This window comes from Coloeus monedula (assembly GCF_965178545.1).
Source record: "Coloeus monedula genome assembly, chromosome: 6".
Lineage (NCBI taxonomy): Eukaryota > Metazoa > Chordata > Aves > Passeriformes > Corvidae > Coloeus > Coloeus monedula.
In genome coordinates this window covers 49588927-49602057 of record NC_138786.1, presented here as the reverse complement: position 1 = coordinate 49602057, position 13131 = coordinate 49588927, and the positions used below count along the sequence as shown (strand labels likewise).

Sequence of the window (13131 nt, the reverse complement as noted above, 5' to 3'; positions counted from 1 at the left end):
CAATTCACAGCATTACTGATGACAGGTCAAGGTGAATTGAAATTGTTAATGTCTCCTATTCTCCCTGACACATTAGAGGAGTTTGTACTGAAATGGTGCCTTAATTCTCAGCAGGTGCAGGGAAAGACAGTAATCACTCAGAAGATAGAGTGAGATAGTTGGTGGGAAAGATATGTTTAGAAGTACTGTTTGAGTGGGAGACACCCAAAGGGAAGAAGATGGTCTGTGGGGGCAGATCTCTGTGTCTTTGATGCAATTCATTGATGTCAGACCAGTTCAGCTCTGCAAAAGGGATCAATCCCTAAGAAGTGCCATTGAAAAGGGAATAGAGTCTTCATTGAAAGACCTTGGGAAAGTTACTGAGGGCAGCTGAGAGAAAGGCAGACTTGAACATTTTGGAAAAGTAAGGAAAAGACCTTTGCATTGTGGCCTGATTCCACTGTCTGAATGTTGATGTTTATCAACAACAGGATTAGTATCTACCCCTGAACATCACTGTCCAGGCCTTCTGTCACCTCTAACCAAAGCCCAACATCCCCATGTGTTGCTTAGCCTGTATGCCTAATCATCTCCCAGTGGTGAATTGACTCCCGTCCTTGGAATGAGGCTGCAGATGACCTACTAAAGACAATTTAAATACCCTGGGCTACCAATCTTCCTGCAGGAGATCCCATTTTCTAATCATCAAGATATGAGCTTTTAGAATCACAGGATGGTTGAGGTTGGCAGGGACCACTTGAAAGCATCCAATCCAAACTTCTGCTCTAGCAGAGTCAACTAGAGCAGCTTGCTTATGTTTGTATCCTGCTGGGTTTTAAGTATCTTCACGGATGGAGAGTTTTTGTTGGTTTTCTTGTGTTCTTTCAAATTTATCACTATTTACTAAACTAAATGTAGCCTTGCTTGATGAAAACTGAGGGCTAATACAAGGAAAATAAGTTATTCTCCCAAACAGTATTGAAGTCCGGATGTTGGTTGTGCAGCAGTTTCCAGGGTGGTGTTTATGAGACAAGCTGTTGAAGAGCTTTACAGCTTGACCCAAGCCCACTGGAGATGCCAGAGCTCTGCTGTATTTATTCTACTCATTCAGTGGCATCACTGGGGGTTTTGGACAGGGGACTAATAGCTGGTGCTGCCCGATGCTTTTTAGGTGCATCAAGATGGAGGGTTGGCGTCATTTTTTAAGTAGAATAGCAAAAGTATTGCAACTATTTGTTAGGCTCCCTGGACAGCTCAAGGGCTGATGACTGAAGTAGATAAAATAGCCTTTTACTTGGAGAGATGGCTGAGCCAAGCCACATGGGCACTGCTGTGAAGAACAGTTTGTTTTGCTGTTGTCTGTGCAGAATGTGTTGGTCAGAAAAGCAGAAGGATCTGCTCTCCAGTGCTGTCAGTTTGGGACTTTTATAAGTACTACATGTGTTTGTAACTGTTGTAGGGCAGGATTTCGTTGTCTCTTCTAAGTTATACAAACTCACAAATTCTGCTTGGGAGAAAGTTTGTGGTCATAAATGGATAAAATGCCCCACTGTTTCTCATAGCCAGGAACACTGAAAGCCTCCAGGAGGCTTTAGTCTTTAGCATAAAACAAGTTGTCCAAGTGTTTCACAGAATACTATCTTATGGATCATTTTGCACTTGTTCACTCCTAATTTGTGATATATTGACAAAGATGCCAAGAGAAATCTGTAGAGAACTATGGTCTGTCCTGTAACAAATTAGTTTTTCAGTATCACCAGAAACAAGCTTGCCATTTCTTGTTTTCTACTGCAGGTGAGAGTGCCACATCAAATGGGCAGAAGTCGACCCATACAGCCAAGTATTGTTGAGAGTTACTGCCTCAGTGCAACTCTGATATTCATGGGTGGATTTTACACACTTGTGACAGAATATAATGCTCATGCTGGTGTAATTATATTGGTTGCAGCATTTTGGATTTAACCCAACACGAATAGAAGATAAAAGTTAATACTAGAGCTTTGAAACATATAGGAGAGGTGCCAGGTTCACCATGATGTTTTTATTACATTTTTTCCTAAAGACAAAGAAATAAAATTTTCTTAGGCATTCATTTAGTTTTTAAGCCAGTCATAGTTTTTGCAAGCTGATGTAAGGGTGCTTGTGGCTGACCCTGTTAGTGAACAGCCACAGCTGTGGCTGAGGCATAGCCAGCACAATGTGCTGAGACATTTGAAGAAACTTTTTCTCTTGATTATCTGGAGTATCTGAGCTCAGGACTGTGTTTTTACAACCTGCAAGAACCCAGCAGCAGAAGCCTGCAGTCCCTGGGTCAATATTTTTATGACTCAGAGAAAATTGTACCCATGGTAGTAGGGTGAGGGTGTAGATCTGTACTCCAGCTCCTTATCACCCAGAAATTTCCTCTGCACAAAAAGAATCCTGTAGAAACCTTCTTGGTGGCCTTATTGCTGCCTTTTGCTTTCTGCAAAGGATTTGCAGTGCATTTTGAGTAAAAGTAGTAAAGCCTCATTTCTCCACTGGCTGAACAACTGCAGGTCCTGCTGAGTGGAGCTGGTTTTGAGGGTCCCAGCTGAAGGGACTGCACATCTCACACCCTCTCACCTTGTTGTGCTGCCTTGTTCGCTGCCCTACAAACACATTGTCCAGAGGGAAAAGGTACAGACAGGGTCCCCCTCTGCATATCTGTGACACTCATGGGGTGCACATCCATCACAGCCACACTTGAGCCCTTTGGACCTGTGCTGCCGCTGCTGGAGGGGCTGCACGGTCTGATTTCTGCTATATCTGTCCTTCCTTCTCTGCAACCCCTGTACTGACTGCTCAGTATGTATCGTGCTGCGGGGTTGCTAAGCAGCACACAGCTCCCTGCTCGGAGAGCCTTGCCATGAAGGCGAGACATGCGGTAGGTCAGCGTGGGCAGAGCTGGGAATAGGAGAAGATGGCATCTGCTGGGGTGATCCTGCTCAACCACACCCTTCCCTCACTCTCCCTCCAGCATCCCCTCACTCAGCAGGCATATGGCCAGCCTTGCTGGTGTGGCTGGGCTGGAGAACAATGCTACTGGTTTGTCCTTCTTGGAGAGCTGCTGGTTAATTAGCCATGTCAGAGAGTGTTTGTCGGGGGCAGCACCACAGGCCCCATTCCCCAGGCTAACGCCAGGTGATGGAGCGAAGCACTGACAGAGGGGTATGATGTGTGTATGTAAAGAGTCTCATCCCAGCTGTGTGCAAGGTAAGAGTGGGAAAATAGGATCATTCCTCATTCCAGCCTTTGAAAGAGACCCTGAAAAGAGGACCCACATGGAGAAATTGCATTGCCTTTGGTGTCTGCTTTTTGAGGCAGTGGCATGAAACCTTATGAAAAATGTTAGTACTCTCAAGCAGCTGGAACTGTAGGTTCTTCCCTTCACTTGCTCTGAGCCCTGAGAAGCCAGTGTGGAGACTGGCTAAACTCAAATTCTTCCTCAGAAATTGTCCCCAGTTACAATTGTCTAAAACTGCACAAAACCAAATCTTTGCATAGACATCATGGTGAGCAGGACTTACCTCTTCATAGACTTGCCCCACGGCACACCTCGAACATGGGAAGGCTGGGACCATCCTGTGCAATCCATGGACGTTGGGTTTGCATTTATCTTTCAAAGAGCAGGGTCTGGCTCTGCAGATTCTTCATTGTGAGTGGAGAAAGCCAGAAGCAGCTGCATGAAAATCAGTGGTCTCAGTCTGGTTGAAGGCAGAGACAGATTGCCTCAAATGCAAAGTGATCTAGATAGCTGCAATGGTCAGTTAATTTTACAAGTTTTAATTTTCTTCTCAGCTCCTTGCATTTATTTGTGTTGCAGACACTCTTCTTTCAAAGACATTTCTGTAACAGAAAATCTGTAGAGAATTTTTGTACATCTGCACAGAAATTAATCATACTATTTAAATAATGTTGTGAAATTATATTTAAATGGTTCTGTGAATAGCAGTAGCCTCATTCTTCTGTATGGATCAAGTCCATCATTTAAGTTGTTGCCTATGTTTGACAGTGATTAAATGGCAAGGTAGCTATCTGCATTTGGCAAAAAATCTGGCCACAAAGTAGCATAATTTGGGGGATGGAAAAGTCCATTGCCTAAAATGGCAGTATCTACAGTCACTTGATTGGTGAGAGACATACTGTCCTTGAGAGAGAGCAAGAGAGCCATGAAGATCAGCCCTTGCTCATCTCCTCTTTCTGTCCCTTATTATTCCAACCCCACATTTTTTTAGTAATGATGCCCTCCCTGACCCAGAGCACAGGCACAAACAGCCATTCATTTTGCAAACATGGTAGGGGATTCCTGTTCCTTTTTCCTCCTCCACTCTTCCTTCCAGTATGGATATCTTTTTGTAAGGACACCTTCTAATGTTTCTCCAGTTTTCCTAGTTAATGTTTGTTAAGCACTTGGAAGATAGCAAGCATTGAATAGTTGTTCAATCTGTTCCAGAAGGTCTAGAGAATTTTAAAGAACTAAGAGAGATATGTAGGTTTGGGATTCCACTGGTGTTTTTGTATTACAGAGTGGCAGATAAGTTTGTTGCCCTCATGCCAGCACCTGTGAGAACATGCATGCCTCAGTTTTGTGGGGACAGATCATGCCTAATGCAGTAGAGTTACAAATAAGCCCATTTTTCTGGGTGGAGCATAAGTATTTCCAATGCCAGGCTGCTTCTGTGTTGCTTAGCAGAGCGTGGTGCCCCATGAACTGAGTTCCATGACTGTGCCTTAGCTGCCTGCACTGCTCTGCACAAGACAGGCCTTTGAGGGCAGGAGTGTGCCCAGCTCATCCCCAAAGGGCACTGCCAGTGCATAGTCCACTGCCAGGCATGGCCATGGCCATGACCATCTTCCAGACATGTCTTGGCTTTGTTTGAAGGTGCATTCATTCCATGCATTTAATGTGTCTTTATTTTTTGGGGGGGCGGGAGGTGGGTTGGGTTTTTTTAAATATTTTTATTTTGTTTAGTAGCTTTTTGCCAGGCTAAGAAGCTGGCATCGTGAGTTCATTTTTTTGCGGTAGTCCCATTCATTTTTCTGCTCTTATAATCAAAACATATTGACAGTGTATTCTACACTGAGAGCAGATAATGTCAGCTGTAATATCCCTCTAGTCAATAAAACCTTTTAAAGATCATTAGAGGGAATGCAAAGAATGGGTTATTATGTGAGGGGTCACTGAAAGTACTTTTATCAATTATGTTGGTTAATTGTCCAGTATCCTAATAATAAAGCTGCTTCTCTTCCTTAAGATTGGTTTCGTGTAGGAGCATAATTCTGAAGTTAGCTTAATTGAAGACTTAGTAGGAAATGGGATTGCATCCATCCCCTTTGTCTCGCAGGGACAGATCTTCTTCCTGTGTAACATCAGAACAAATCCTCCTCAAGTCCAACAAAGTCTGTGGAATTACTCTGACTTTGCACTGCTGAAAATAAATGAAGACTAAACTCCACTTCTTAAATTTCACATGCAGCTCAGCAATATACTGCGATTACTTGCAATCTGAACAGTCCAAACCCTCCCTTTAGACATACCCAGAGTGACTTCAGCAGGCTGAGAGAGGTGCAGTTCTGCAGAAAGAGATCTGCCCCCAATGCTCTGCAGCCTGAGTGTACCAGCTCAGGGAATCTCTAAGTGCTGATGAATGGCTGCAGAGCGGTATGGATTTTTTTTTTTACCCTGGGAGAAACACTCAGCAAGGCTCAATCCATGAACAGAGAGGGGAATTTCAGTGTGAACCATCCCAAAACAGAAATCGCCCACATGCCAGCAGGGCTTGCTTAAATATACTCCAGAAACTGGTCAGCTAAAATTGGCTGTGAGGCAGAGCCGAGTTCGCTGTAAATCGCAGGCTTCAAAGTGCTTTTGTGAACAGTCAGAAAAGAAGCTCTCCCTGGGAGATGGTATCTTGGAATTACGTTAAGCTATCCTGCAACGTGATTTCCAGAGCTGTGAAAGAGACTTTCTCCTTTTGCATAATTGTCCTAGCACTATGCAGAGCACTTGCACAGAAAAGGTCTGAAGATGTTAAAAATTGTATGGGTACTTGCTCTTGTAAATATTATTTATCATCTGACCACTGGTTCAGTTTGGCTAAGACTGAATTACTCAAAGGTCTCTAGGGAAAGAATGGCCTTTTCTGATTCACAAAAGACTTTTATTTGTTTTCATAAGGAGCAAAGGGGCAATGCAGCTTGAGGAAGGAGAACTCCATCAAATATCTAAAACTGAAAAACACCCTGTATACACAGTCCTTCCAAATGCTGCAGGTAATATCATCCAAGATACTTGAAACACTTTCTAATTTGGAAGAGTAAGTTAAAAATATCATATATTGTGATAAAAAGTAATAAACACAGGGGCAAGACTGTTTGTTGGTCTTTTAGATGCTGGACTATCTAACTTACCTGAGTGGAGATGGGAATATGGGGGATACATGTAAAAGCCTTGGGAGACAAACACTGAGCAGTAGTGTGTGAGCTGCTAAAAGTTGTCCAGATGGAGCTGCTTTTTATTATAACTGTAAAACATTTGCTTTGTATGTGGGAGGTAGGAGAGCCTGTAACCTCTTCCTACGAGTAATGAATAGTGTACTGCCTGTTTTCTGGACAGAGAGATGGTCCACATATGGCCGTTAACTAATTTAATAGAGAAAAACTAAGGTTCCAGAGAATTTTCATCATTAGGGTTTTTTCTTTGACTTCTGTCTTTACATTATCAAATAAAATATATCCAGACTGATTTTTTCTTGTCTCTCTGAGGCAGTTAAGGGTAGAAGTCAGAATGTGACTCCTTCCATGATTCTGAAGACTTTGACCAGAAAAATGTCCTCCTCCAACCTGAGCCCCATATGTCTGAGCCATAGCACCAGGCTGGCCACCAGCCAGCGCCAGCAAGGCTCCTTGTATGTGGCTGCACACAAATGTAATGGCTGTGTCCCTGAAAGCAACTGTTGTCAGTGCACTGAGCTCCTCTAGCAGGAGTCCTCTTCACATACCAGTCTTAGAAAGCAACTTTTCTTCTCCCACCAGTTGCTCTTGTGGAAAGTGATTCACCTCTGGTAACTGATGGCCAGCATGAACCAAACAGTTTTTGGATGAGTGCCCCAGTACTGAGATGTAAACAGCCTCCATTCATGTTCTTTATGTTCTTATAAACATTCAGATTATGCAGATTGATGGTCTAGTAATTGAATAACATTACAAAATTTATTCTTCCATTCCTGTCTGCTAAATAAGGATGTATTTGAAGTGTGACTACAGCCCACACATCATCTTATCTGGGCTTCCAGCAGTGAAGTCTAGCCAAGAGCTCTAAACAGGTACTGCTAGCATCCTAGTCCTGGAGATAAAACTGAGTGAAAATAAACTACACAGATATTTACCCTGATTCTTGGACAACTTTTTGTAACCCAGGAAGATGCCACTGCAGCTTGATCTCTGCTGGTATGTAGGTAGCTTGGATATTTCTGGGTATTTCTATTTATACGTCCCCTGAGGCTAGACAAAGCCTATGAAGGAAACGGATGAGTTGTATGAGACCAAATTTTATTGAAAATCATTATCTTTTATGTGTTGATAGCTAATGAAATATCATTATGGAGAAGAGCTTTGAAATCATTGCACATATAAGTGGAACAGCTCACTGATTTTCCACCTCCCCTCAGCCACTTTTCCCCAGGGATCAGCAGGCACACGCTCAACCCGGCACATGCCAGCACCACAAGTGGGGCTGCCAAATGGAGCTGTCCAGAGAGCTTTGTTCAGGGGTGAAACAGCAGTGAGGAGAGAGACAAGTTCTTTACATGCTACTGAAAGCACCTTCCTGAGAAGAACTGAAAACACGCAGAGATTTTTGGCATGGGTACCTTGTGAATTCGCACAGGTACAGCTGTGCAATGACAGTACAAAGATGCCTCATAGCTTTCAGCTTTGGTAAAATCTTTGTCATTTGGTATTGACACCCGTACACTGCAATCGGTCATGTATATATGTATATATAGAGAGATTTTTGCAGGTGGCTTTTACAATTTACAATTTTGTACCACTGCTCACAAAGAGTGAAGTTTCACTTGGTCTTCTGAGCACTGGTCATTCCCTCCTACAATGGACACCAAAAAAACAGTCTTTCTTCCTCTAACTATATTTGAAAAGAATAATGACACTCTATTCCTGTTTGGGAAGAAATAGGATATGTATTTCCCCAGAGAATAATCCAGGGCAGCAAATCCCCAAGTGGAGACAGGTGTCTCCTGGCAGTGCTGAGTCAGGTATGGGAACCCCAGAAGGAGGTGAATTTGAGATCCTGTCATGTCTCTACTGCCAGCCCAAGGTCATCCCTTCGTAGCTTGATTGGATTTCCTTGGAACCCAGCCTTCCCAGATGCTGGACTTGATGCACTGGCACTGTTGAGACATTGCTATGGAGGTAGGCAATAGAAACAGGTTTGCAACACTCAGGATGTCTTACAAAATCAGTTTTTATTCTAAATTCTCATCCTTTTCAAGCATGAAGCGCCCATAAGTGTATGAAATGTAGTTTGCACTGTGAGTTTTAAACTATTGCAGTTTACTGTTCTGGACAAAACTTCTATTTCCATGTCTAAGTGATCTTAACTCTTCTCAACACTTCTTTAAGCCTATAATGAGGCGTGATAAAGTCATTATTAAATAAATAGTCTCCCCTGGTTTTACTTGATCTTGTCTGAGTAGTCATAGATAGAGATTTTCTGAAGTGTGTACAAGTGGGACACGAGGTATAGCTCTCTTCTAGTACTCTGTCACACAATTGCCTTACAAACAGTAGGTCTGTGCCAAATTTACACAGTAGCCAAAGCTGGCAAGGAGGGTTTTGTCAAATATACCAACTAAGTTTTGTGACTAGACATGATAAAGGGCCAAAAACTATGTTTCCTCTAAAAAATTTTCTCAACACAGAACATACAGATTATGTTTGAATGTGCATCAGTACATTGACCTTTACCCAGGACTTTGCAGAGGATTGGTACAAGCCAATATGATGAGCCAATATGAAATTCTTTGATAAGTGAGATTTAAAATGTGATCAGACCCTCATCTGAAATTTAAGCTTGGCACGTGAAATACACTATTAAATGGCTGTTTGATGCTTTCTTAATTTTAGGACTCGAGCAAGTTAATGCATGCATGGTGGAGAGGTCATTATGGACTCTGAGGCATCATTTCAGGCGTGTGCTAAGCTGTACAGAGTTGCATGGCCAGAGTTTCATTCACAGATGTTTGGCATGAAGACCCAATTTGTTTGCTAAACAATGTATAGCAAATTATACTGTAAAACAATGCAAACCACTTATTAGTGAAAAGCCTGTTTCACCTGCCACCAAGTGAGTATGTCATGGATATTAATAGTTCCCTACTCATTTCCTCACTAATTTGAAACATCCCTTTAACCAATGAAGGGCAGCCCTGGAATGGAAATGCATAAATGCGTGGCTATAGCTTATCATCTGAAAGGGGGCTTGGAGTATCACACTTTGGAAGATCATGCATAATTGAGCTTATTAGGCAGAAAATAGGATAAAAAGGTTCCCCTTGGTGTGCAAGAGGAAAATTTGCATGCCTGGATCTCAACAGTCAACAAAAATTGGAGTAAAAAGTTAGTGGCACAGAGCTAGTGGCACACAGAGAGCCAATGTCCTAATGCAAGAGGGCACTTGAAAAATCACAACAAGCCAACATGACCTTGTATATCTAAATACATGGGTCAGATTAATCACAGTGACAAGTGCATACCAGTGTGCCAAGCCAGTGATTTAAATGGTGTAACTGGGGCAAGTTTGACCCCAAATCCCTGCCTGTTGTGCATTTGAAAACAATTGAGTGAAGGAGTTAAACAGAGCAGTCTTCAAGCCTGAATTTTTGCATCTGACAACAGTCTTTTCATTGAGATTCAAGAAAATAACTGCTCTGTTTTGCTAGCACTAACCCTGCACAATTGATAAGGCAGAAGCAAAACCTTGATAAAATCTCCAGTCCCCTGTTTGCAGGCTCTGAAAAAAATCCCCTTCCACTGCATGCAAGTGCCAGTGGTGTGATATCCCTGGCAACCTGTCCAGCAGGGTCTGCAGAGAGATCTCACCACCAAAGGAGAGCATCCAATCCACCCAGGTCTGTGCTGGGACAACAGCCTGGGGAGGGGAAAGTGCAAATTTCAGGACAACTGAAGCAGTCCATCTTAAAATCACTACTAGAAAACATAAAAATGTAGATAAAAATGAGAGAAAGGCATTTTTTAACATAAAGAAAGAAGAGGAAATCTAGACAGGGAAAGAAAATGGAACTGGAGAGGTGCAGAAACATAGGAGACCAAAGAAAGAACAGGTAGATAGGAGAAAAACTGCAAGTAGAAGTGGCAAAAATGTCTTCATTTTTTAACCATTGGTATGTTTCGAACTGGAAGAAAAGAAAAACAGAAGAGTTTTTCAAAGCAGCAGAGAAGTTTAGACAGCCACGCCATTTTTCCTGCCCTGAAAAAAAATAAGCATTGCCATCAGATTCTCCATTCCTCCTGCCAGGGATGTGGCACGGTGGATGGGTGCTTTGCAGTGTCACAGAAGAAAAACCAACATGACCTCGTGTCAGATGCAGACAGGCACTGCATGTTGAGCACTGAAAAACAGTTCATCAAATCCCTTGGTCTCAACAACTCTTAGTCTCCCCTTCCATTTCCATTCTCTAACAGCTGAAATCATGGAATATTAACAAGCTTTTAACTCTTACCAGGTAGAGAGCCACAAAATATCACAATCAGAAGTATTTTCTTTGAGATTACAAGCAAACAAATTTACCTACCTGTAATAACTCTCCATAAATCTTTCATTAATACTTTGCTGAAATTAAATGTCATTAACCATTTTTTATTAATTGTTGTTTGTTTTGTTAAACATTGACAAGAACAGTTGCACAAACTGACTGTTGTAATACATGTATCTGGTCCTCTTTTGGCCCTCAGCAACACCTTAATCTCAAGACATTCATGTCTGGAGTATCTATGTGGAAAGCACAAAGCTTTTTCCTCCTGTTATGTTTAAAGCTTCAATTAAGCCTCTTTTGAGAAGGGAAGTTGTGGGGCGAAGTTACAAGATGGAACATGGTCTGTTACAGAACTTAATCTGAGGTCTCCCTTTTCAGAGTAACTATAAAATCCTAAATTAATGATTTGGCTCTGTGATGTACAGATGCTTGATAGTTTTCTGCACTTGTTGAGCATTTCCTGAATTGTCTCACAATTAACACTGGTGATCCTGGTCTGTCTTACCAAATAGTATGAGTGGCCACTAAATAAAACAAGAAGGGCAACTGGTGCTCAAAGTCTGGTAGGTCACAGCAGGCACCATGTTTCAGTCACTAACGCAGGCACCCAGAGCACAGACACCTGTATGTGGGCTAGCAGACTAGCCTGCCTTTACAGACAGTGCAGGGAAGCACAGATGCCTTGGGCACAAAGCATCTGACGTATTTTGGACATCCACTTTAAGCTGTACTGAACTGTGTTTTATAAGTGCCTGTTTCTCACCATTGGCTGTGGAGATTGTCTGGGGTGGTCACCACAGGTGTACACGTCTGCACTGGTCAGATGAGTCCACTGCTAGTGACCGAACACAGTGGTTTCATGATTGCTGGTGAGGGAGTTGGGTCTTTGGTGGTTATGACTGGTCATCATCCCAGTTTGAATGATGTGACACTCTGAGGAGAGAGGTCATGACTACCCCAAGGCAGAGCCCAGCCCAGCACCCAGCCCAGCATCCCAGCCTGTGTTCCAGAGATGAAGGTGGCAGTGGAGGGTGCTCCTTCCAGCAGCCTTCATCTCATGCAACAGGTACACCTGTATCCATTAACAGACTAACACGGGGACACCAATAGCACATCATGAGACCTTAGGATCAGATCTCTCACCTTCCAGGTGGACTATGATGCTTGACAAAATTTAGCTGCTGGTTTGGCCTGTGTTCAAAAAGGAAAAAATAAACAGGAAGAGTTCAGTATTATTAAGTACCTTACATTTCCTTGCTTTGAGTCTGTATTGACAAAGAAGATGTTTATCTCTGTTCTTTCTTCTCTCCCCACCCTGCCTGTACATCACTGAACCTGGGATCACCCAAGGAAACCAATGAGGAAAGAAGAGAACGGAACCAGTCGGTCCGAATATGCAATGACCTCCTCCCAAAACAACAAGACAGTTGATAACAATGCAGTCGTATAATCCCCGAACCCCACCAAGGCGCAGGAGGTGGTAAACTTTTGAAGCACACACACGGAGTATGCAAGGTGGGTGAAATGAGGCAACGAAGGGAGCTGTGCGGCCAAGGACTTCATTTCAGAAACAGCGCATGCATCAGTGATCCAGAAGAGAAAAGCAGGCTGCTCTCCGGGCTTGCTGCTACTCCAAGGGAAGATAAACTCACCCACCTGGGGTGCCCAGAGAAAAGGCCTCACAAAGGCATGAGCATTGCATGCTGCATCCCACGAAAGCGATGTCGTGATGCCTCCAGCTTCTTCTTCTTCCTCCTTCTTCCCCTACTTTTATGTTGGAACTGAGTGTCCGCAAAAAGCTTCTGAAGTTAAGATCTTCTGAGGAGAGGGTAATGCCAGAGTGGCAGTAGTTTATCATGGGTGGGTCAGAGGGAGGTGTCTCCCTCTAAGTGGGAGGACACTTCACTCTAAATGGTGAAAGGTGTCACCTGTGTGCTTCTCCAGCCTGTGCAGTTTCATACGCTGATGCTTCATTCTTATCATTCTTATTATTTCGTTATTAAAAAGGGAACAAAGCTTTCTGTTAAGCAATCAAGCAAAATTAGTCTGAGCTTGTGACCTATCCCAGGAAATTTATCTGTGGTTTGGTGACTATGCAGTTTTCATGGCTGAAGGCTTTTCAGGCAAAAGAAATCAAGATGTAAGATTTTAGCAATTAGCATTGCTATTGAAAGAGAGATGTTATTAAGATGTGCTTTAAATGTTATTCATAATCAACCTCCTTTTTTTGCACCACACTTTTATTTTATCTTTAAAATTGTTCTTTCTTTGTGAAATTCCACATGTTTCTCTGAGTTTGCATCACACTGATTCCCCAGGGAAAACTCCTACAGGAAAG

The 13131-nt window shown here is 42.8% G+C and overlaps 1 protein-coding gene across 1 annotated transcript in view; it reads left to right on the top strand.

Annotated features, from left to right (window-relative positions):
- PRIMA1 (proline rich membrane anchor 1) overlaps positions 1 to 12243 on the top strand; it is a gene marked incomplete at both ends in the record, with an annotated part of 48252 nt that extends 36009 nt beyond the window's left edge. The window contains one exon of the mRNA XM_082283670.1: positions 12144 to 12243. Within this exon, the coding sequence (XP_082139796.1) occupies positions 12144 to 12243 (100 nt within the window). The remainder of the gene's footprint in view (positions 1 to 12143) is intronic.
- Between the last annotated feature and the right edge of the window lie 888 nt (positions 12244 to 13131).